Source organism: Biomphalaria glabrata, chromosome 5, assembly GCF_947242115.1.
Source record: "Biomphalaria glabrata chromosome 5, xgBioGlab47.1, whole genome shotgun sequence".
NCBI lineage: Eukaryota > Metazoa > Mollusca > Gastropoda > Planorbidae > Biomphalaria > Biomphalaria glabrata.
The window spans coordinates 28067481-28092169 of record NC_074715.1 but is presented as its reverse complement, the minus strand read 5'-3'; the positions used below and the strand labels follow the sequence as shown (position 1 = coordinate 28092169).

At 30.3% G+C, this 24689-nt stretch overlaps 3 protein-coding genes across 20 annotated transcripts in view; 2 read left to right on the top strand and 1 right to left on the bottom strand.

The window, feature by feature from the left end:
- The window catches only part of LOC106066445 (neurofilament heavy polypeptide-like), a 34076-nt gene extending 31695 nt beyond the window's left edge, over positions 1-2381 (top strand). For all 4 annotated transcript variants that reach the window (XR_008777858.1, XR_008777859.1, XR_001217550.2 and 1 more), the window contains one exon: positions 2131-2381. The gene's annotated coding sequence lies outside the window, so the exon portion shown is untranslated. The remainder of the gene's footprint in view (positions 1-2130) is intronic.
- Positions 2382-2597: 216 nt separating this feature from the next.
- LOC106066423 (uncharacterized) lies at positions 2598-11359 on the bottom strand. Of its 9 annotated transcripts, none has more exons than XM_013225454.2 (5): positions 11298-11359; positions 10352-10506; positions 7864-8166; positions 5905-6127; positions 2598-5790 (listed from the first exon to the last, which is right to left on the bottom strand). In XM_013225454.2, the coding sequence occupies exons 2-5, from the start codon at positions 10467-10469 to the stop codon at positions 5727-5729; spliced, it is 708 nt and encodes a 235-aa protein (XP_013080908.2). In that variant the 5' UTR covers positions 10470-10506; positions 11298-11359; the 3' UTR covers positions 2598-5726. The 9 variants fall into 9 exon arrangements, with proteins under 9 accessions (XP_013080908.2, XP_013080899.2, XP_013080889.2 ...); XM_013225445.2 differs by having other exon boundaries at positions 11263-11352; XM_013225435.2 differs by having other exon boundaries at positions 10352-10534; positions 11263-11334.
- Positions 11360-11398: 39 nt separating this feature from the next.
- Positions 11399-24689, top strand: part of LOC106066365 (coiled-coil and C2 domain-containing protein 2A-like) — a 45044-nt gene continuing 31753 nt past the window's right edge. For 3 of the 7 annotated variants that reach the window (XM_013225394.2, XM_013225384.2, XM_013225371.2), the window contains exons 1-18: positions 11439-11527; positions 12099-12168; positions 12754-12898; positions 13303-13374; positions 13508-13582; positions 13682-13790; positions 13941-14099; positions 14218-14321; positions 14425-14508; positions 18647-18661; positions 20597-20683; positions 21281-21424; positions 21576-21612; positions 21909-22049; positions 22213-22361; positions 22470-22592; positions 24202-24411; positions 24556-24612. In XM_013225394.2, coding sequence (XP_013080848.2) covers positions 12812-12898; positions 13303-13374; positions 13508-13582; positions 13682-13790; positions 13941-14099; positions 14218-14321; positions 14425-14508; positions 18647-18661; positions 20597-20683; positions 21281-21424; positions 21576-21612; positions 21909-22049; positions 22213-22361; positions 22470-22592; positions 24202-24411; positions 24556-24612 — 1653 coding nt within the window. In that variant the 5' untranslated portion in view covers positions 11439-11527; positions 12099-12168; positions 12754-12811. Of the gene's footprint in view, positions 11528-11810; positions 11952-12098; positions 12169-12449; positions 12468-12753; positions 12899-13302; positions 13375-13507; positions 13583-13681; positions 13791-13940; positions 14100-14217; positions 14322-14424; positions 14509-18646; positions 18662-20596; positions 20684-21280; positions 21425-21575; positions 21613-21908; positions 22050-22212; positions 22362-22469; positions 22593-24201; positions 24412-24555; positions 24613-24689 lie in introns of those variants that run through there. The other 4 variants (XM_013225361.2, XM_056028804.1, XM_013225378.2 and 1 more) reach the window with 4 other exon arrangements.

Here is a 24689-nt window from a genome sequence, read left to right as displayed (position 1 = left end):
TATAAAAGGCCCTCTGAGCGTCGTGTTTAAAAAAAAATCTTTCACAGACATTGCAGTGTAATACTATTTTAATGTAACACATTTTCCGAAAATAAAATGTAGAATGTAAACAGTGCTACTAGTAGGCTTCATCTCTTTAGGGCCTACATAATTGCTGATTTAAAAAGACGCTATATTGCTTATTAAGGTATAGAGTTCACTGTATGCATGCATATCGATACATTATCAAACTTAACAATGATTTTTATGGACCGATACACCTAGAAATGGATGCCCATCACATGATAGAGAACTTGTGGGCCGAATTTTATAGAAATGCCAGGGCCGATTTTGACACCCAGTCCGCCCCTGATATCGATGTATTCGGAACTGTGTTCCGCGGAACCCTAAATCTGAATAGGCCTAGGTTTTTTTCATGAACTACTGGAATGTGTGAAGTGTTCCGTTAAGGAAAAAGTTTGGGAAACACTGCTCTATATTATGCTCCTAGTTACCGCTGTCAGCTCAGATAATCCATCATACATTAACATTGGGCATTATTCACTATCAATGGGGCAAACGAATTATTTCGGAGGTTCTTGAGGCGTTTGTTTTAATGGCAATGGGAAGTAAACAGCCATAACACAAATGTGTAAATGTTTTATTTATAAACATGCTAACATAACTCAAAATAGAAGATGTATCAAAGTCATAATTTTTAAAATACTAAAAACGTATTTGTATTTTATTTTTAAGAATATTATAAACATATTTATATTTTGTTAGCTTGTATTTTTTTTTTATATTTATGAATAGTTTTAGTACCATATTTTTTAGAAGAAAATGGCGAATGAAAACAAAAATTTAATTGTCTAAAATGTATGTCAAATTCATTTAAAACCATTAAACTAGATCTAGATAGGTTACAAATCAATTAAATTTATCTCTAGATATTTTTTCAAAAGCTTACCCTTTTAGTCCTTTTGACTCCCAGTGGAGCATAAGTACTTTGCCATCGGACTCTGTTCTGGACATTGCCTCCCAGTGGAGTCCATGTCCATCCTGCCATCTTTGCTTCTTGGTCAAACGATCTCCAAAAGTGTTTTGGTCTCTTCCCCTTTGGGTTCCAGTCTAGAGCCTGTCTTGCAATGTTGTCTGCTGTGCTTCACATTGTATGCCCAATCCAACCCCATTTGCTTCTTCATTTCTTGTTCTACTGGTGTTTGCTGAATCGTGTCCCATATGCTTCGGCTTGAGATGTTGGTTGCCCATGTGACACCAAGTATAAGTCCCAAACATTTGGTGGTGAATGCCAGGAGCTTGTCTATATTGTTAGTTGTTACTCTCTAATTGAATGTCAAGTTAATATTGTAACAGCGCTATTATTAGCTTTAAATGTATCTTTGACAAGCTGTTTTTAATGGTTTAAAAGTTCTTTTGTAGACGATCACAAGTAAAAATTTTGTATCATCTCATAATAGCCTAAAGTAAGTTGTTAGTGAGATTAACTTACATATTTGTATCTAACTTTAAGACTTGGCTATTAATTAACATATCTGTATCTAACTTTAAGACTTGGTTATTAATTAACATATTTGTAGCTAACTTTAAGACTTGGTTATTAACTAACATATTTGTAGCTAACTTTATGACTTGGTTATTAATTAAAATATTTATAGCTGACTAGTTAAAGTTATAATTCGGAAGTCAACAATGTCCAAATGCTATTGCCTATTATGATATATATATATATATATAAATTATCCTCGCCGTTGACAGAGTAGCCCCTGTTGAATTTTGTTGCTGTGATAATGCTGGTTTCTAGTTTTAAGCACATTTATTATTGTAGGCCGACCTGAAAAACCTAAAACATTTCCACATTTATGCTTGATGCTCTGGGTATTTAGGACGAACTAATTAAAACAGTTATGTTGTGTTGACCTTCTTAAGCCCATCTCACAACTATTATAGAACAGATTTGTAAATTTGACCTAAGCCTTTGACTCGGGTCTTCACTTTGTTTTATTTTTTGCCCATTGTAGTTTTGTGACATCTACCTGATAGTTATCCCTAGTCTAGCGAGAAGATCCAAAAGTACACTAATAAATGATAAACTTAAACCATCCTGTAACAAATGATCATTTTCAACAGCCGAGGCCTCAAAAGATGAATGACAGTACTAACAGATGGAAGTTTCTCTTGTAAACTGCTGTGATTGGAACATGTGTGTTTGGAAACAGATTAGAGCAGGATTCTTTTCAAGTCTTCTGAAGCAAGGTTATCTCTTAGGGGAGCAGGAAAAACATGGCTAGGAAATGAATACATCAACGAACCCTGTGAAATGACCATCTCATGGAAAGAAACAAAAAATGCGAATAAAAAAAAGAATGTGAAACTATAAATAGTCTTGATTATTTATGTTGGTGATCAAATGGTTATTCATAATATTCAATCATAAAGCATAGAAAAATGTAAATGTGTTCCTGCAATGTTACATTTGGACCTGCTAAGTAGTTATTTAGCACATACATCCGGCAACCTTTCTCTACTAATAGCCTAATAAAATGATATGCACTTGAAATAAGTTCAATACAAACAGTGCAGTGTAAAAGAACGAATGATTTTTCAACGTCTAAACTTTATTTCCAACAAAAAAGACAGATAACAGAATGTCAAATAAATAAAGCATTAACAGTTTCTCTAAATACAAGAAATAAAATGACATATACAACTTTGACAATCATCAATAGAATAGAACGTACAATTTTGATCATTACATTTTCTTTTTCAATCAAAACAATCTGAAAGAAAACAAATTATATAAATGTACACCACTTATACAACACTAACGAGTGCCTGCGACCGGCACTCAATTTCATGACATGTCTTCAGCTTGACCTTCCCAAACAGGAAGAAAACTAAATATATTTAGAGTTATCGACCTTTGTACAGAAATGAGGTGGACGACTGTTAAGGTTGATGTAGTATAGAGGCTTTAATAAGCTGAGTGGAAAGGTCATCCAAATAACACCTTCAAACATGTTGCTACCATATCGTTTCCATTTTGTTAGAATTTTGACATGGCCTCAATTGTGCCAAAAACCCAAACCTAGATTAGAATTGTGCATATGTGGGATAACGTGCACTGTGTTTAAAAAAAGGATGAAGCATGTAACAAGCTTAGCCATTAGTTCAATATACGCAAAATGTTGTTCTTGCATTTCAAAATGTATTGTCCACAAATACACCATGATGGAGACTATAGAGCTTTGACTCTTAAACTAACAATTTTTTTAAAAATTATTTTTGTGAAGAGAGAAAATCTTTTCTAACGAGTAATAGGATATATTCCAGAAATAGCATAGTAGTAACAACATTTAGATAAAGATAAATACACAAATTACTTTAAACACACGTATCACAACACATACTCATAAAGTTTGAAAGGAAATGACCAAAATTAGATTCACTTCCAAGTCAACTAATGAATTGAACTACTGTATTATAGTTCTAACAAAGTTCAATGCTGATCCTTATGAAGTGAACTGTTGACTACTCTAACAATACTCAAGGCTGATCCTAAAGTTTCAAACTCCAGTATTACAAAGATAAGGTCAAAGAGAAACATTTGTGCACAATGGAAGTAAAATTAAAGGCTGCTTTTTTTTTCAAAATATGAGAAATTTTAACATAAGGAATGAAATATTGGCAAAATATGCAGGTCACAAATGGGTTTGGGTGCTCATGTGAAATACTGGTACTTGGTCATGACCTAGGAATTTACAAGCTGGCTTTTTGTTTCATTTGATGATAAAATTGGCTTATAACAAATTAAACGCTGCAATCTGTTCTCTTAAATTGACTTCTGCCATGTACTGGCCTTGGATTTGGCAAACTATATAAAGTCTGGGTCTGCATAACAACATGAAAAACTGCAAACTTACTTAATCTTAGTCTTTAATGATTATTGGTATGTACAATTTATTTGACTTTTTTTTGTTGTTGAGTCATCCTTCCATTCATACAGTGCATCAGATTATTTGTAACAATATAAAAATAAATTAGGAAACTTCTAGCATCCAAGGTCTTCTGCTGAAAATGTTAAGAGCATAAAAAATTATTTCCATGTTATCAATGTATTAATCAGAAAAAAAAGCCAATTCATATTTTATTAAATAAGTTATTGTCTTCCTTATATTCATTTTGTCTATATTTCATTCGCATTAACAGTTTCCAAAGTGATTTATAAATAATACATTACTATTTTTTAGAACAACTTATGAAAAATCACCTGTTCACTATAGAGACAGTGGTATAGCCTTCCTGGTTCATTAAACCTGGCCACAAGACTAACAGGAGTCTTTTAAAGATAGCCACTAATTACTTTTAATACAAGTACTTCTTGTTGAAGGTGAATTGTACATTGGAATGTCTATTGTAAATGTACTGATACATACAAAATGGCCAATGTGGTTTTTTTCTTAAGTGGGCAGAGAGTCACCATCATATTATTGAACTAAATACTTTGCTATGCTGGTGTATAGAAAGCAGAATATTAAAAGAACAGTGCCTCTAATATTTAGAATAAATATCTAAAATATCAGTTGACTAGAATAGGATTATTTGGAGATAAATAACAATACAACAAACAATATAATTTAATATATATATATATATATATATATATTTATTTATTTATATATATATATTTATATATAGGCCTATATGTACATAGAATAGTTTGCCAGTTTGCTGTCTATGATGAAAAAAAAGTTAATATCATTTTCAAAAGCATCATTCCCAAACCATTGAAAGAATTGAGTTAGTGGGTGACTTAAGATTACAGCAAAGATAGGTCAAAACTGAGATAACTTTTAAAAAGTAAAGTGTATACAAATACACTCATTAAGCATGTAAGTCACAACTGTTTCTTCACAGCCACATAAAATGTTTTTTGAAGTGAATATTTATTATTATTAGAAATAATTGTAAATTTGGAATAGAGTATAAAATAAAAAAGCAAGTTTAAGTTGGGCTGCTTAAACTACAAAGAATGTGAGGCATTGTGAAATTTGCCCTTGAGGAGTGTCACCAGGTTATCTTTTGAAAAGCCTCAACTAGGCACTGGTCCCAAAAATTACTAAAGAACAAAAACTATACAGAGAGCTGCCTGATCTGGAAACTAAAATGCAGCTTATCTCAGATATAGAATTAGTTATTTGAACCCAACAATGTAATAATGAGAACACAGTAGAAGAACATACAAATCTATACCGTCCATAATTTAAATCAAGATCTGCCTATCTGCAGCCTTCCACTAAGCATATCTCACCATGAATAATAATAATAAGCTTTGTTTTGATTTCAAGAGCTCATTTTCAGCATAACATAACACTGTAAATTGAGTACAGATACATGTAAAAGCATTATTAGGAATGTGATATAAATGTCTGTTTCAGTTTTCTAAGTAATGATAGCAAATATTTTATAGATATATGCTTTTTGATATCTTTTACCGACACAACACTAGGAACATATCAAGAATCTCTGTAGTTATGGGACATTATTAAAATTACAATAATAATAAAATATTTTAATTAAAAAAAAAAATTAAGAATGGTAATTTCCTTTCCTATTGGTATATACATATAACTGAAAGTGATTTGTGACATGTCATTCAGTTCCTTGAGTTATTGCACAGAATTTCAATCAATTAAATGAGCTTCTAGAACATCACCATTTTGAAATCAAAAGCTATAGGAATCTTGAGTAGGACTGTAAAGTGCTTGAAAGGGATCATTCTGGCCTTGTCTGAAAAAATATTATTTAATTAAATGCACAAACAAATTGTTTAGAAAAAATAATTATTTTTCACTTAGTATAAAGCTAATTATTATTTATTTTAGTCATAAAGACATACCATACCTAAATATTCTGAGAATCCTCTGCCTCCTTTGGTACTTTTTCCACATATAAAATGCAACAACTGCACAGATGATTAAACCAGCTGCAGCAAATGTTATAGCTATAGGCCACTCCACAGCATCATAGCTTGATGTTTGAGCATAAGATAACTGAGCATTAGTTTCTGTATCAAAAGCTTCTAATGTTTCATTTGTAACAGGATGGTCATGCTGACAAACTGATCCTTAAAAATAAAAATGACTATAGTTAGTATTTTATAAAGAACATTAATAGCCCACAAAATAGGACAAGAAAAAAAATGGGCAAAAGTTTGACAGATGGGTTTTAACTAGAAAGTACAAGAAATTTGGCAAAAGTTTGGCTGATGGGGCATAAGTTAATGTTTTTGCTGCTCTAAAAAAAACATTGGGTCCAAGACCAAAACAAATGTTTAATGAGATTGTCATGTGGAAAGTACAATATGACCTTAAATATTCAGCCTTTACAACCCATCCTAATAATTGAAGGTACCTGTTTCAGTAGGGTTGATTCTAGGATGTTCTAGAATGTCCAGGATTTATTATCTGATAGCTAGAAAATCCTTCCTTATTGTGTTACCATTTCCACTTTCTTTCAAGCAATAATATTTTAATATTTGTCTCTTTGTTTTATATGCATCTGATATTTCTTCAGAAATGAAGATTGTCCTGGCACTGCAAGAGGCAAGGGATGATGTTTTTCTTTTAGATTGTTTTGACTTGAATGTCAACACTGATCTATATATTCATCATGGTTTTTTTATCACAAGAGTTTTTTTTTTACAAAGCTTATATCAACTCACTTGGTCTGTCTGTCTGTACAGTAAAAATTCTGGGCACGACATGGCCTAAATTGTGTCGATGTGCCTAAACTCAAAACTCAACCCACAGTAAAAATTTTGCACAATTATTTCTTTTACTTAACAAAACAAGAATCAGTTTAAAAAAAAATTAACCTTAATTAATTTTTGGTCATTAATTATTTGTCTGGTATCTTGAACAAGGGAAAGAAATTGTACTTGACAGATGTGTGGTATAAGTTGAATTAGTCCCCTTGAGGAATCTCGAGCCCTGAGTGAATATTTTGAATGCATTTTAAAAACAATCATGTAAACATTCACAACCATACTCTTTCCTACCCCTACCTCCTTTCACAACTGGTCCAAACAAGTGATAGGATCATAGCGCATTGAGAAAGTGATAGGATCATAGTGCATTGAGAAAACTAAAAGCTAAACAAAAACAATTGGTAAAAATTTTTCTAATCAAACAGATTTATATCAATCATAAATATGACATTATTTTTAATAACTTAATTGTATAAGGTTTAGCAGTTGAGCTATAAAGGGGAAGTAACCCTTAAGGGATTAAGGGCACGACAAGGCCTGATTTGTGCCGGTGTGCCAAAAACTCATATAATATCTCTTTGGTTAGAAAAGCTGATTTATGTGAAACTTTGGAGTACAACAGATATTTACTGATATTCTTATATTGAGTTCATATATAGACTCTTTGAAGTCACTCTTTTATGGGAATAGGGTAAAGCAGCAAGTTAATATTGGATTGGATGACTAATTTGATCATTATTGTTTTTGTTTTTTATATGTAAATATACTTACTTTATGTGTGCTTAAAGAACACCTCAACATCATAAAATAAGAAAATACATAAATAATGTCAGCAATACTGGGCAATGAGTAATAATAGATGATAGCAGTAAAATCTAGTTAAGAGCTATATAATAAATAAGAGATGACTCAAAAGAAACACAACAGAGCTCAATAGATTGAGTTCTCTATTATGGACAAATTTTAAATAGCTTGGTCAGGTTGATGGCAACAGAAAATCCTTGTCAACCTTGGTCACAGAAACAAATCAGCATATGTGTATGGATTTTTAAATCAGTTATAATAAAAGAACTATATAAATCAGAATAGCTTACCTGAAATGAAAAAAATGGATTTGCTTTTCCCCCAATTGTCACAAACCAGAAACACTGAATAGTTTACCCCTTGAGTTAGGTTAAATAAATTAAAGGTGTGTGTCAAGGGGTCCAAATATATATTGATGATTTGTGCTTGATTCTGTCCAACTATTGAGTATGTCAGTTCACATTTAATTAATATAGAAGGATTTGGAGCTTGAAAAATCCATTCAATGATAGCTTCTGAATTACAGGCTGTGTTTAGTTTGAGCTGGACTGGGCTTTGAGAGGATGAACTGGGCAATGAAATAGCAGCTGAACCTTAAAAAAAAAATTTTATGCTTTGATGTCTGCTATTTATAATTATTAATGATTGTTACTCTTGTCAATGCATTTGTCTCTTAAACTGACTTGACCAAGATCAATGGTCAACAGAAACATTATTATATACATACAGTATTATATACATGGTGGAACCTTCCAACATATCAATTTCCAGACAAAAATTATTTTTTTCTTCTATAAATTCGAAATCATATTAATATGTAGAGTAACATTAACCCTTAAAACGCTTATGGTAGTTTACCCTATAAACATCAGAATTGTAATTCCATTTTGTTTGCACTCACTGAAAAACAGCTCAGCACTTTAAGGGTTAAATGCTACTTTTCAGGACTGGTCTCTAGGATCCCCCCTCCAGCCTAATCTTGCAGTCTAATTTCCGCTTCAGGCATAGACAGTGAATAGTAATATGTGGCTTTTAATGATTATAATCTAATTACAGCATATATATATATATATATTAATTTATTCATTTATGGTATAAATAAACTGTAATAGAAATAGTATATATCTCTTATATATCTAAAAGTTAACACTAAAAATATAATACCATATTTTTAATATTGTAGTCAAGAAATTTCAAATAAGAACATTTTATAATTAAAACAGCCTGATATATTTATCTAAGAACAGTTTATAATTAAAATAACCTATCAATAATAAAGATATTAAATATTGATCTTTGGTAAGGTGACCAGATATCCTGAATTAGGAGGAACAGTCACGCTTTTGACAGCCTGCCCTGCTTTTCATAAAATGTCCAGGCGGGACAGCCATTGTCCCACTTTCATGGAAAAAGTCTATAAATTACCTGCTTCTATTAAAAAATCTAATTTTAAATATTGTTTACCGTATTTGGCATTTCTTCTTGATCCTTATGTTGCCCATATAGTACACAATGCCATAAGAAAAAAATGCTGCATGCTGTCTACTTATAATTGAGGAAATAAGTTGAAAATTAATAATGACTTCTTCTATACAGTCCACGCGGGAATCTTTAAATGAGGTCTCTGAATTTGACAATGCTGAATGTTTAGCTTTGGAAAGACCAGATGCATATTAATATCTCTGATTCCTGCAGTGGAGTTATTTCCTGGTTTGAAATCATATTTCTTGTCTCAAAAGAAGTGCTACATTATAGTCAAAAGCTTCTTTGAAAACCTTAGGTTATTATTTGTTGCTGTATTTGTACTTAACATTGAGGCAATATTCTATCAATGGTTCTGCATAGAGATGAACAGAAGCTCTTGAAATGTCTTCATTCAATTGGTTCAGAAATGTACTGAACAAAGATCGAAAAGTTTCCTCCTATACAAAGTATGCATGCAACTTCCTACTATGAAAGACACTGAGTTGGTTATAAGAAATGAGGAAGCATCAATTGTAAAGATGTACTAAAATTATGCCGAGTCCAACACAGAGGGTTATAAGACGATATTAACTGCAAAGTTTGCTTCTTAGGACAAAATTTGGGATTGGAATTCCCACAACAATTCTGTGCCTTAAAAAAAGAAAAAGTTGTTGTGTTTGTTTTGTGTCCACCGGAAACTAACCCTAAAAGAGTATTCTCTGCTGTAAATGCAATGTAGACCAGTGTGAAGATCTCTATCTTGTAAGATCGTAAACTTTACTAGGAGATTCCTGTGTGCGTAAAGTACAGTTTTTAAGAGTATCAGCGTCATAAAATGATGCAGGTGTCTACTATCATAAAACAGAAACATGAGAGAAGAGTGTTCCCCCCTCCCCCACTTTCAATCCCTTTACCATAGAAATAATATTATATACGATTCCACAATGGCATCATATTACATTATACATTAATTTACATTGATTTAAACTGTTCAATAATTATGCTGCAACAATTATCATTTTAAAAATCTTTCTGATTCTGTTGTCCGTAGCATCTATTCTTGTATTTATAACAATAAAAAATAGTAGCTTCTAATGGAAAAAGTTAGTACAATGTCAAGATTTGCACGTTAGAATAGACCAAAAATTAATATTTATAATGTCTTAGGTGACCCCTGGAAAATGATCTTTCGACCTCCATGGGGTCGACCGTTATCCTCAGGTTGAGAACCCCTACTCTATATAATCATAATATAATGGCCTTAATCTATATATATTATTTAGTTATTCTAGAAATGTATTAAGGTAAAATTACCCTTTTGTGAAAGTGCCACCAGTGACAGTGTAAATGATATAAACAATTGCGATAATGACAGTGATAGTATTTCAGACTTGTATCTTTGGCCTTGAGTCTGAGTTATAATTCTAGGCATCAATGCAAGCAATCGAAACAGGTCCACAGGAGAATGTCTTGTAAAAATCATTTTAACTTTAAACACTAAAACAGTAGGCCTAGAACTAGATCTAATTTCTTTAGAAGTTGACTAATCTAGTTGTTATTTTCTTTTAGATTTTAAATCTAGATTTAGATCAAAATCTAGACCAGGTACTGAGGTAGATGGTATTAATAGTATTATTAGATCTATAATAATTATGACGATATAATATTATAATATATGATCGACTGATTAGATTCTTATATAGGTCTAGATAGTAGTACTGTTCACAATCACACAATCTGTATCTAATCTAGATTTTATATAGATCTAGAATGATAAGAATCTATCTAGTTTGTCCAGAATGGCCAATTTTATCATGATAAGGAAATAGATAGATCTATATTGAGCAAACATAGAGAGACTTAATTTATTTGATGAAGATGTCTGTTAAGTTACACTAATTACTATCATTATTTTTTTTATATTATCCCCCTTGAAAAATCAATAGATTTGGAATCAATACAAAGACAAAGCTGTTACTTTTTGTTAGTGTTATTGAAAGTTATTCATCTACATAGATCTAGCTGTTTTATTATATTATCTAGGCTCTAGGTCTAGATATCTAAATCTAGATGCTTTCCTAGAGTATATGATCACTATTAATGAATTTTCTTTAACCGTGAAACGTTTCCATGTAGAGAAAATGTTTTTACGTACGAAAAATACATAGATCTAGTCTAGATCTAGAGATCTAGATATAAAATCTCTAGATGTATCTAAATCTAACCCAAGTCAAGATAGCCCAGATCTAGACCTAGATACCAATTTATGCTTTAAAAAGACGATATAAGATCGAGATGAAGTGGATGCCAGTAAAAAAAAAATAGAAGGAGCTCTTTGGTATACTAAGTATAGGAATTGTAATTCATTGTTTTCCGTTGACAGGTTGTTGCTTGCTGTCAACAAATCGTTTAAAGATCTAGATCTAGTCTAGATTCTAGATCTTGACTCTAGATTTGGATCGAGTCTAGATCTACATCTAATATTATTAGGTTTTGTCTATATTGTAGTTGATTAACTTGCTAGATCTGGTCTTGTTTTAAATGCAATTTTCAAAAGACCATAATGATAATTCTTCCTTTGCTAAATACTAGATCAGATCTAAATCAGTAAATTGTGTAAATGATGAATCAAATGAATGATAAATAAATCATTAAATGAATAAATCTGATGATCATGTATAATTGTATTTTATTGTAAATCAATGATACCATCCATAGATATACAACATTTACTAGTATTATTCACTACTAATACTAGTCATTAGATCTCTAGTATTAGTATTTGACTCAGAATGAGTCAGAATGTTGTCACTTTAGCCTTAGCCGGCTTAGGCTTTATCATATGTGACTTTTATGTCTACTCTAGGCCTAGTGACACTCTTAGCACTCATCTAGTTCTAGTCAAGGCATTATGGTATATAAATTTAAAATAATAATATGAATTATTATTGATACAATATATGATATTATATCAATGATCTAGAATTCTACTTTATACATCAATATCTAGTATAGGACTGCATTTCCAGATCTAATAGGCTATTTTCTATTCATCTACTAGATCTTGAAGAAAAAGTTTCCAGATAGATCAAGATCTAGATCTATGTACACAATTATACACATCAACATTCGTAAGTCATGTAGGCCTACTAATTATAATATAATACTAGTTATATAGTAGGCTAAAAGACTAATATCAATGCAAGTATCATCATACTATAGTCTATAGAGTCAATCACTCTTAGAGTCTAGACTAGGATCAGCTAAATAAGATCACCATATGATACATATGTGTTCTGTAAAAGCGTATTGACTTTCTGAAACACAACCAATATAAATATCTACCTTGTCGTAGATTTAATTAAATCTAAGTCTACATTCAGAGTCTAGGGCAACAAGGAGGATTCTACTACCAGATATTCTTTATAGAGTAATAATATATAGAGTTTAGAAAAGTCTAAATCTAGATACTGATATTCATCTACCCAAAATAATCTATTTTCAACCTAAAACATTCAAAGTGTTTGTAAAATAAATAAATATGATAAAGTTCAGAATATACTATATATTATATTATACTAATACAATGAGAACTATTAAATAACATTCTAATGTAAAGCAAAACTTATCTTATCTAGCATTTTCCTATTAAAATTTCAATTCTGTCAAGATTATCATGTTTTCAACTAAATATATTGATGTACTTTTTCTTTCAGAACTGACAAAACATTTTGCTTTAAGAGAATTAAGAAACATTAAATATTGGTTGCAATTATGGCTGATAGATCAAAGCGAAGAAACTCAAAGCACAGATTGTTAGACAATGACCAAGAAGCTGATGGTCTCGTTAATCCCAGCATGGTATTTTTCTTTTTAAGTGTTTTTCCTAATCTTAATTCAAATTTTTTTACTTATAGATAGAAATGTTTTAGCAAGTTCAGTTCTATATAGAAATGTTTTAGCAAATTCAGTTCTATAGCCACTATCACTTGCAATTTTATTGACTGGTGCATTTTAAAGAGTAGTAGACTAAACTATTTTTTATGGAATAGACCAATTAACTTCATTTAGCTTATCATATATTGTTCAAGTTTCACATTCATGTATTATTGCAAAATAAAAATGTAAGATACACTAATTTTATAGATTTTTGTTTTGTTATGTTCCATTTCAAAACCATTGTTAGCATTTCAATAATAGTTATCAATTAGCATTTCAGTTTCAACAAATGTAAATGACTTAAACTTTGTAATGTTTTTTTCCAGGAAGAAGAGCTTGTAGAATATTACCAATCTTTTTCTCAGTCTCAAACAGAAGGGGAAACTTCTGCGGCAGAGGTAGTTCTTAATAAACAATTAGATTAAGAGACAAATATGTTTTTGATAATTTATAATACATCTGTTTAAAAGTTATGATATATTTTTACAAATTCTTCATTTAACAAAAAATCTTTAACTCTCTTCTCTTTAGATGTTAGAAGAAAATGAAAAAGCTGAGGTTCTTAAAAGTGATTTAAAAACACGTCACAAACGCAGAAAGCGAGATGTAAGACATCTTTTTTTTCTTTTTTTTTCTTTTATTATTTTTACTACTTAAGTGGCAATTTTAAAAGCTAATTGCTGTGAAAATATATTACATTTTCAGTTATCTAAACTAGTTTCACCAAAAGAAGATATTTCCAGTGAATTGAAAACTGTCAAACTCGATAGTCATAAGAAGATAGAAGAGACAGAATTAGAAACACTAAATGCAGGTGATTTTTTTTCACCTTAATATATTTCTTTTATTAAATATCTACACATTTTTTTTGTTTTTAATTTTCTTACAATCTAATTATCACAGTTATAAGACATTTATCTTTTTTTTATTAAAACATTTTTATTTTTCTGTTTTTGGTCACAAGGTGTGACTGATACTGTTACTGAGCAAACTACTCCACTTGAAGAGACAACAGTCATACAGACTCAAGAAATATTAGATGAGCTTGTTGCCAGAGCTTCAGCTCTTGATCAAACAAAAACCCAGGAGCTAGAGGAGACATTGACAACACTTGACATCCCTAGTAAATTTCACAGGATGAATTTTAATTACAAATTTTGTATCTTTCAAAACCAAATAAAGTCACTTTTTTTATTCTTTTAAAAATTAGACATGCATAAAAATTTGCTATATCTTAACAGAAGAGGAAGACAAAGAAGAAGAAGAACAAGAAAAACCTGTTGCCACAGATCGAAAACGATCTACTATCAGAGAGCGAATGAAATTAAGATTAGCAAAAGCAAAGGTAAAATTTTACACATTTCTTACACATTGTATTTGTTAAAAACAACAACTGAATCTGTATAACAACACATTTCGGAAAATTATGAGTTCTTTAAAATCGACAGGAAGAAGAAGAAGAAGAATTTGAAAGACAAGAGAGGGTTGCTAGGAAAAAATCTTTGAAGACGAAAGAAACCAGATTTGAAGAGGTGAATTGCAACTACTAACATTTTATAAATACTCTTTGTTACTTATGTTGTAGAATAGTTTTTTTATTGAATGGCATTTTTTTAGAAGTATTAGAGACACATAATTAGTAGCTTCTATGTAGTTAATGCTTGATTTTAACAGTATTTCACAGCCTGTAAATATAGAACATCACATTAATTTTTTACCTTTTTGTAGTTGCTTTTAGAAAAAATTCTTTTGTCATATAGATGTATTCTCAATTATTATACAGATAAATTCACTAAACAAAAAAAGTTATATATTATAACAAATACTTTTTAATTAGAAGAGGAGAAAAAAATTGTAACCAGGAGAATGAAATAATATAAGTTTTTTTGTGTTTTGGACATAGCTTTAGAAAGAAGATTATGTTTTCCTAGCCCAAAGCTCATGGGGACATGGTTGCTTAGTGGTAATAAATCAAATTTTGGTACAGACTGGGATTTCAAATTTTTGGGAGTTTTAGGATGCTTCTGAATCCACCCACCTCTAATAAATACCTGACATTAGTTGGGGAAAGTAAAGGTAGTTGGTCATTGTGTTGGGGACATAAAATCCTTGTTAATCAATGACCATTGAAACAGATGATATTTACATGATCTGCACTATAGATCATAAGGTCTGAAAAGGGTACCTTACTTTATTTTTTAGTAGCCCACAGCTCCTGACCTGTAAGATGGAAGGAAATGGCAACACTCTGAACCATCTTGATGACCATTGTGCATACTACACAACTAGGCACAAATTATTAATAAATATTTTCTTAATAACAAAGTTATTATTATGTGGCTGACAGCTAGATTTCAATAAAGTAACCCTAGGAACCTAAAAAAAAACTAAGAGCATTATTGCCTTGTCAATGATTTAAGTTTTTTTTAATATAAATAATTATTAGCAAATTCTTTGATCAAGTTTGAATTGATCTCTGCATTCACTATATATTTTTACTCAATCTATCCAGCTAACATTATTATTATTACTGACACAAAAATATAGTCTAAGGCAGCCATTGGTTTTAAATCTCAATTGGGACTTTTTTTTTTTTTCAAATAAATTGTCAATCATTTTCTTACATACAGATTTAAGCACTATTGCCTTTCTAACTTTATAATTTTTAGCGGCCCCTGTAAGGGGAAAAAGCCGCTATTAGGTTTGTGCAAAATGTCCGTCTGTCACACTCAGATCTCAAAAACTAGAAGAGATATGAAAAATATTATTTCATCATTAAATGCGGCTTCAAAAGTTTAGGTGCAACGGCTACTTTTGGTTTTCTAAAAGCAAACCGTTTAATTTATAAAATTAATTATGCAAGCGATTTTTTCATAAAAGTACACCAATTCTAAAACAATTACGTAAATGTAAGGGAGGCAATGTTACAATATGCTAACAAAGATGGACAATTTTTGTGTATTTTCAATGTGACTAAGTAAAATATATTTTAAAAATGTACAGGAAATGTTTACAACAAATATAAATAATAGTTAAAGATGTTTTTTCTGGTCAACTAGCTGCTAAAATTAAAAGAAAACATTTCTGTTTGTTTATAAAGGCTAATAATGCATTTTGTATGTAAATATCACACACATTTTTTTAATGGACTTTTTATGCAGCGATTTTCGTGCAGTAGCGTAACGTCGCAACATGATCAGGTACTAAACCAATTCCTTAAACTTTTTAAAAAAATCAGATTTTATTTATTTTTTGTTTAGTGCCCCCATCCGAATAAAAGAAGATTATTTTTGTGCGTTTTGTCTGTTGGTCGGTCTGTCCGTCACGATTAGATTAAAAAAACTAGAACTCTAAAAGCTATTGAAAATCTGATTTACACTTTAATGTTCCTCCCGTAACATCTCAATAGTTTTAAGTATCTAAAAATTGATTGTTCCGGATTTTTTTGTGCAAAACTAATCAACCCCAACAAATGTTTGTTTGCTCTTCTAATTTATATTACATTCAATTTCCATGCTTAAACGTTGCAAAAACACATTATCAATAATATGTTGTTCCATTTTTTATGTAAATAGCATATTAATGCTAAATCAAAATCTCTATACTGACTTATATTTCATTAAGTGTAAAAATGTTCCGGATATTGTTTTATAAAACATGAATTATGCCTAATGATTGTTTGAAATCGCATAATTTACACTTATATTATTTGACAATGCGTCACTATAATTTGGTTATCAATATCAAATTGTTCCGTATTTTCATCTTTAAACAAATTTAAAAATATCGACAATAGGTTGTTCGGGGCTTTAAAAAAAGTAATTTACTAGAATTGATTACTGAAAATTACTTTTTAGACATTTAATTTTCTTGCTAAAACATAACATAGAAGTTTTGTAATCGATAAAGAAAGTTCCGGATTTTGTTTCTTACAAATCGTCGCCAGAAATTTCCGAATTTATTTAAAAATCTACTAACGCCAAATAATTGTTTGAACTCCCTCTTCTAATTAATAAACAAATAATCTTCTCATTTACGAAATAATGTTTTTACGGATTTTTACGAAAAATATTTTAACTCGAGATCACTACTCTCTTACAGTACATTTAACTTTCTACCTAAAACATGTAAAAATCTAATTATCGTTAATATTATGTTCCGATTTTTAAGGAAAACAGAATCCAAACTCCAAAGTAAGGTATGAAAATCTCTCCACATGGCTGTAGTACATCTAATTTTTATACGAGACCATCCAAAAAAATTAATTAACGGTATTACATTAATCTGAAATTCTCTTTTTCTTTTACTATTTATACAAACATCCGGAACAATCTATTATATACACTTTTCAATTGTGTTCATACCTAAAAATTATTGCGATGTTTTGAAACGTAAAATAAAGGTTAATCAATTTTTAATAACTTTTAGTGGTTCTTTTTTTATATCAAGATGACGGACAGACCGACTGACAGACAAAACGCAAAAACAATGCGGCTTTGATCCTTTTTAAATAAATTCTATTAGAACTCAGTGCACCAATGTCTATGAACCCTTGTTAAATATCTCGTGTAAATAAAGACATTTTTTTTATGGTACCGGTACTAGCCTATTGTGAGGTAATGGAATTTTTTTTCTTTGACGTCATATGAATGGACTCTTTAAATGTAATGTTAAAAGAACACACTCAGTGCACCAATGTCTATTAACACTAGAAAAAGTGCTCGTATTAATGAAAATATATTTTAGTCTAACTAAGCCGTGTGATGTAGTGTTTTTTTTTCCTTTGACGTCATATGGAATGAATTCTTTAAATGAAATGCTTAAAGAATGCACTCGGTGCACCAATGTCTATGAACACTCGATAAATGGCTCGTAATGATGAAGGCGATTTTTAGTCTAGCTAGGCCGTGTGACGTAGTGTTTTTTTTTTCCCTCTGACGTTATATGGAATTAATTCTTCAAATGAAATGAAAAAAGAACTCGGTATAGTAATGTTTATTAGGCCTCGTTATGTGACTCGCGTTTAAAAAAGGAATGATATCTTGATTTAGATCTAATCTAGATTTTTTAAAACTAGATCTAGATTTTTATTACAGTAGGCCTATATCTAGATCTGGATCTATATTCTAATTAAAATTATTTTAGAGTCTAGATCTAGGTTTTCTTGATCTAGTTTAGACTAAAATAGACTAGATTAAGATGTAGAATTTCAATTTCTAAACTTAAAGTGTAAAAAAAAAAGTGTAGATTTTCATTTCCAAACGTTTTGATCAATATTGTAATGTTTTAATATACTAAAACTAATCTACTATTTTTTATTTAATTTAAATTTATGGCAAATGAATCTTTGAAACATTATTACTTTTGACCATCAAAATTAAATCACCTCTTGAATATTATTTGCGAATATGCAGATCCGACAGGGATCAGACTTCGACGGGGGCCTCCTCTGAGTTTGTGTAACACAAACTCTCTTTGTAATCTTGTTTATTTAGTCATTCCCTGAAACAGATGACCTTTACAACATCTTTCCTATATATCACAAGGTCTAAAAGGGAAACTTTACTTTTCTTTTTTCTTTTTTTTTTTTTTTTTTTTTTTTTACTAATTTAGTCATTTATATTAGCACCCTGTGGTTTTAATATATCAGTTTTCTTGCATTGTTTACAGGGAAACCTAAAAGAGGTATAAATAATTCTAGTAAATGTTCAATATGTAATAGCATGTTTCTGTATTGAACAGCACACAGCATGAGTTTTGATTACTTATACTAAATCCAAATGTAAAAGTCTATGAATCATTAAATTTATGAATAATTGAATTTATATTACTTTTCTATTTATAAATATTTCTTTTTAAATTTCAATTTATTATTTTCTGAATCATCATGTCTGAATTTTATTTGGTCCTTTTTCTCACATTTATTTTTATAAATTAAAAAAAAAGAGCTTTTATTTTGTTGTTTCTATTTTTTTTTAACATTGTTTATTTTCTACTTCAGATTGACTTAATCTACATTGAATTTTGTCCTTTTGAAAAATATTTTTATAACAAACTAATATCTACTAAATGTTCTGTTAATATTTTTAACACATATAATTATTCTAATCCAATCTTATATCCAAGTATTAAATGATAGACTATTGATAAATTATCAAGTTGTTTTTACTTGATGTTTTTACTGGCTATAGATGTAGCTAATTTTATATTATGTGAGAATATACTGTAGGCCATCATGACTAATAAGTAGATACCTAAATGTCTTTAAAAAAAAAAACTTAACTTATATTTCAGAGCCTTAAAGTTTGAGAAAAATATTTTATGTTTTCTAGTTATTCGAACATTGTGTTCAGTATTCCCAGTTTCTAAAATAACTTTATAAATTATTTTTTTAATAGCCATATTAACTCTTTTTTGCTAATCATTTCTCTCTAAGTAATGAACATAGAAAGGATGCTTTCCCTTGCTTGTGATTTTTGTCAGAATTCCACTGTTCTAAGTGACTTTCTCTTGCCCTGTGGAGAACATCATTGCATGGGTCTTCAAAGTAGGATACAAAAGAAATTAAGGGTGGTTAAGATTTAGACTGAGTGTCATTGAAAAGCTGCACAATAATTGAAGTTGTGGGTCCTATGTAGTGGCCTTCAGTGATAACTATGTCATTTCTAATTTTTTCCACACTAGAAATACATTTATATATATGTTTTTGCTATTAGTGCTTATTATCAAGTTGGAGGGTTATAAAACCAATTTATATTTGAGATGAACTGCACAGTAGTTTCCAGATTTGGTAGTTCTCCATACAGTTTTGTCCTCTAAGGGATGTTCTGTGGCCAGTATTTTGTTCAGGTCTGGGATAAAATATATAATATATATAAAATACATGATGTGTTATGTATTATGCAGTCTTGAGTTGTTTAATAAAGGAGGCATCGGAAGACTCTTTTTGGCATCAGTCAGGAAGATGATCTGACAGGCACAAGAGGGTCAATTAATAGGCTGGTAGCTGCTAATGCTCCCTTTTCTGCTTTTTAAGCGATTGTCTGTGGGAATGAACTTTTAATTGCTATTGAACATACATAAATTTTACCAAAGAAAAAATGTTTCATGTGCTTTTGATGATAAATACTATACTTTAGTTCTTCTCATAAGTTAAAGCTGAAGGTGCAAGTGTGTTTTGATAGTGTTTGCTCAGCTTTTCACATACAATTGTTAATTAAATAACCTACATTTAGTATAAATGGTATAATTATATCAATATTTCAGATAATTTGGTGTCTCTTAGAGTTATACAAAAGATCCAGACATTTTTTTATGTATTAAGTACTTTTATATTTAATCATTAGTTAACTGTATTTGTGTCAGTTCCATTTTTATGGCTAATAATTTAGAGTCATAATTTTTTGCTGATTAATTTTATCACTAAAATTTGCCACTTATTTGTGTTGAATTGTATTATTCACTATCTAAATTTCTTAATGTAACAGGAAATTAAGTCTTGATTTTATTTTCAATAAAGAATATTTCAGTATCTTAAGCAATGTTCTCTCTCAAGAAAAACATTTTTAAAGTTCAATTCTGTTTAACTAATTCTATTAAAATCACAAATTTTTGTATCAGTTTGATGAGACAAAAGAAGCTGAACTTCAGGAGAAAACTGAAAAAATGAGAAAGATGAGATTGGAGAGAGCCAAACAACTAGAGGCTGTAAGTATAGAATAGTTAACTTTTTTTTTTAAGTGATTAGACCTCCATCATCTTACATTTTTAAGTCCGAATCAAAACATTGTCTTTATCAGACATTAAAAAGATAATACAATAGGACAAAATTGGTGGCCATTTTGTCATTTTTTTATTGTAATGATTAAAAGCCTACTCCATTGCACTTTTTGAAAATTTGGAATGCACATAGACAAATTGTAGGTGACAACTAAGCTTTGTGTCATATTACCTGTGGGGTGTATTTTGTTAAATATACATTTGAGCATGTGTTGCAATCTAGTTTTAAATATTTACTTAGGAAAATTCTATTTCTCAATGGATATTAAAATACACCTTTCTTATAAAATACTTATTTAATGAATATTGAGTCATTTTGAATGTAAAACTTAACAATGCCTAAATTCCAAAAGGTCTAAAATTTCTCTTCTTTTACCTAAATATATTTTTCCTTGTGATGGACACGTTTTAGTCATTTATGTCTTTGTCAGTCTGCCACTGTAACAGAAGTGTAGCTGCAGATGTGAAAAAAGTTGTAATGCACTTAAAACTTCTCTTATTTTTTATATTTTTTTTAAAATGTAGTTGTCCTTCATGCCATCACCTGAGCAAGCATTTGATTTCTTTACTCGAGTTTGGGAGCCTGAGAAAGAAGAAACAGATGCTGAAAAGAAGGCTGAGACAGAAGCCAAGGAAACAGAAAAGCCAGAAGGAGAAGAAGCAGAAACAGTAATTATATATATTTTTTTTATTGTATGTTTTTTTTTAGTCCTTTTTTTTTCATAGTTTAAATAATCATTATTTTTGTCATCCTATTTTTCAATGCTTGAAGCTTCAGAAAAACTACTTGTAATCAAATTGTATCATTTTTGTTTGTTAGGAAGAAGAAAGGGCTGCTAAAGAGGAAGAAAAAGGAGGTAAGACATTTCTTAAAAATTAAAAATTTGTAATTAATGCTTTCTTTTCCAATTTCTTTAAGGATTGGTTTATCAAGAATAGAATTATCTTCTTTGTATTTTGTGCCTATGTTAGTGATAGGAAGGGGTAGAAGTAAGTTTAGATGAATAGATAATCTTAGAGTATGACAGACAAAATTGCATCTAATACTAGGTATATTTGATATTTTGGAAAATAAAAGTAACTAATTATTTTGTTTATGGTCAAACTTTCTTCACTAATGTTTTTACCTATTTCTCATTCTATATTTTTTTAGAAGAATCCAAACTTCTAGCAGATGAAGACTACACTGAAGAAGGCTATGGCCCAGTAGCTATAAGAAAAGCTCAACTTATTGACAGTGTCAAAGTACAAAAAGCAGAACAAGAAATGCTGTTTTATCCTTCCTCTGCTCCTAGTAAGGGAATACATCTTTTTTTTCACTATAGTTTAACTTGAATGATCTTGTACTTAACCTTAAAATTTATTGATTCTGTTGTAATTAGCTGTTTTTTGTTTTGTTTTGTTTTTAAATATTTTTACAGTGTTATAAAACTTTAAAAAGTTGGTTTATATTTTAGCTCCTGCAGTTGAAAAAGTTACAGGTCAAAGTGAGCCTAGATTTCTGGAAGATGAAGGCTTTTATGTTGGTGTAAAACCATATGTTGCAGATCGGAATAAATATAAAATGGAAAATAGACTTTTGAAGGAAGCAGAAAAGGCTAGTCAAGTAAGTTTTATTTCATTTTATTGATGAAATTTATAAACCTTCTAACCTGAAATTTTTTATCTAAACATAAATAGGTATTTAACCTTTTATTTTTATTTTTTTTTGCAGGCTGGTAAATGGTTTGGTGAAGATGGTCAGTTAGTCATCTTGCCTGACCCCCTTCGAGATACTCCTACAAGACCAGCAGTACCTGAAGAATCTGTTCCATATTTGGAAACATTATTCTATAAGGTATCATTGTTTATATTGAAGCTTTTATTTTTAAATAGTTTCAAAATTAGTATCAATATTTTGAAAAATCAGATTGACTGAACAATGTTACAATATTGCAACTGGAAAGTTTGTATTTTACAACATTAAAATTATCCCATTTCATACCTTGCAGTCTATAGGGCAGATGATGTAAAGATCATTTGTTTCTGTGGCCACGTTTAACATGTGTGTCATGTGGCCAGCACAAGGACCAACCGCCTTTACTTTTCCCCAACGTATGTCAGGTACCCTTTAGAGCTGGGTGGACTCAAAGATCCTAAAATTAAAAATCCCAATCTTCACCAGGATTTGAACCCAGGACCTCCAGCAAAGCACTTTACAGCTCAGCCACAGTGCCCCTATTTTAAAACATTACTACTGGAAAGTTAGTATTTTACATTTGAACTGGAAATTTTGTATTTATTGATTGAAATCATACAAGACAATTTAAAAAAATAAAGATCATATTCCAGAGACAGTCTACATTTTTCTTTGTTTTTATGACTATTTTATCATAGATTAAAAAAAAATGAAAAGCTCATGCATCAAGGGAGTGGGGCAAGGTGGCTGATTGGCTTCTATCCTGAGTTTTTAGTAAAAACTTTATTTGGGAATTAAATGCATTCATGTCTCCACCTGAATTTAGTACATTCATGTCTCTGCCTATCAATAATATATCTGCCATTTGTTGTGAAAAAAATCATTGGCATTTTGATTGGTTTTGAAGGACTAAGGAAATTTACATTATTTTCACATAGGCATCATGTGTAGGTAAATAGTCAACAAACTTTGAGTTGGATTCTCTGGTCCCCTGACAGGCAATTTTCACTCTGCTGTCACATGAACCATATCATGGATTCACTGTACTAGTGTACAAACATTGAAGTTAATAATAATTTTTTTAATCTGTTAAACTCAAGTAATTACAACGAATAAGTGACACAATCAGGAATCATATAGATTACAAGTGTCAACCAATCACTGTAATTTATTTCCAATAATGTTACATCATATGTACATGTATCAGTAGTACAGTACAGTAGTTACATAGCAAAATAAAAGACATACTTAACACAGTATTCCACACCTTGACTTTGTATTAAATCTGACAATGCCAATTGCCCAAAAGTTTAGCCATATCACAATGCTGGCTTATCACTAGCCTTTCATGGGATTATTTGCCTATCTGAGATTGACAGCTCAACAATGGACTGCCCTTGCCTGGCTGCCTAGAAGATAATGTACATTTATTCCTGTAATTCCTAAACTACCTACTCATTGCAGTGCACCCAAAGATTAAGACCAACTCACCCAAAATAGAGTTAACATACCCTAACACTGAATATCTTGACACATAAGCAACAGACAACATGGTCCACTCCAATTACCAAAATTATTAATAGTGACATTTACACTACTGCAGGGACAACTAAACACACCACCAACACAAAACCATGGACATCTAAAGCAAATAAATGGGTTCATCTCACATCAAGATTAATGTGATACATGTATTTTTTAAAAGTCTCAATGTCTATATTGAAAGGTTTTAGTTCAAGGTTTTATAATATTCTCTTACATGATTTAGGCTATTTTGAGAGAATTTGACAGCAGGTATATTGATGGTGCTGTGGATGGTGGTGGATTCTATCAGCTGGATGTGGATATCAATTCTATTACATTCACACATCATCACCTTTTCAGTAGGGAACATGTTCTGGCCAACAAACTTACTTCATTCTATGAAGAATATCTGGTTCGTAACAAGAGAAATATAACAGAATTTTTATTTGAAAAAGTAAGTACTTTAACTAAATATGTGTTTAATACTAGTGTATTTTATTTAATACAGAGTTCAAAATGTTTATTATAAATTTTAATCATAGAGATGAAAATGTACAACAATTAACATTAAGCTGTCAAAACATTAAAATTCTTATAGCTTGGTGCTTTGAAAAATTCAGCCCACTTATTACAGGAGTACATAGCCTCTCATAAAGTAAGTTAGTTTTCTTGACACAATATAAATAATTTTGTTGTATTGAGTATCATTTAACGAGAATGTTCTTACAATTG

Bases quoted from the DNA above. Each gene is read 5' to 3' on its own strand.
- LOC106066423 (XM_013225435.2), bottom strand. From the start codon at position 10,520: ATGATTTTTACAAGACATTCTCCTGTGGACCTGTTTCGATTGCTTGCA. The intron at 8,167-10,351 runs GTAATTTTACCT...TTTTTTTTTAAG, and splicing joins GGTGGCACTTTCACAAAAGG to GTTCAGCTGCTATTTCATTG. The intron at 5,791-5,904 runs GTATGGTATGTC...ATATTTTTTCAG, and splicing joins AGGATTCTCAGAATATTTAG to ACAAGGCCAGAATGATCCCT.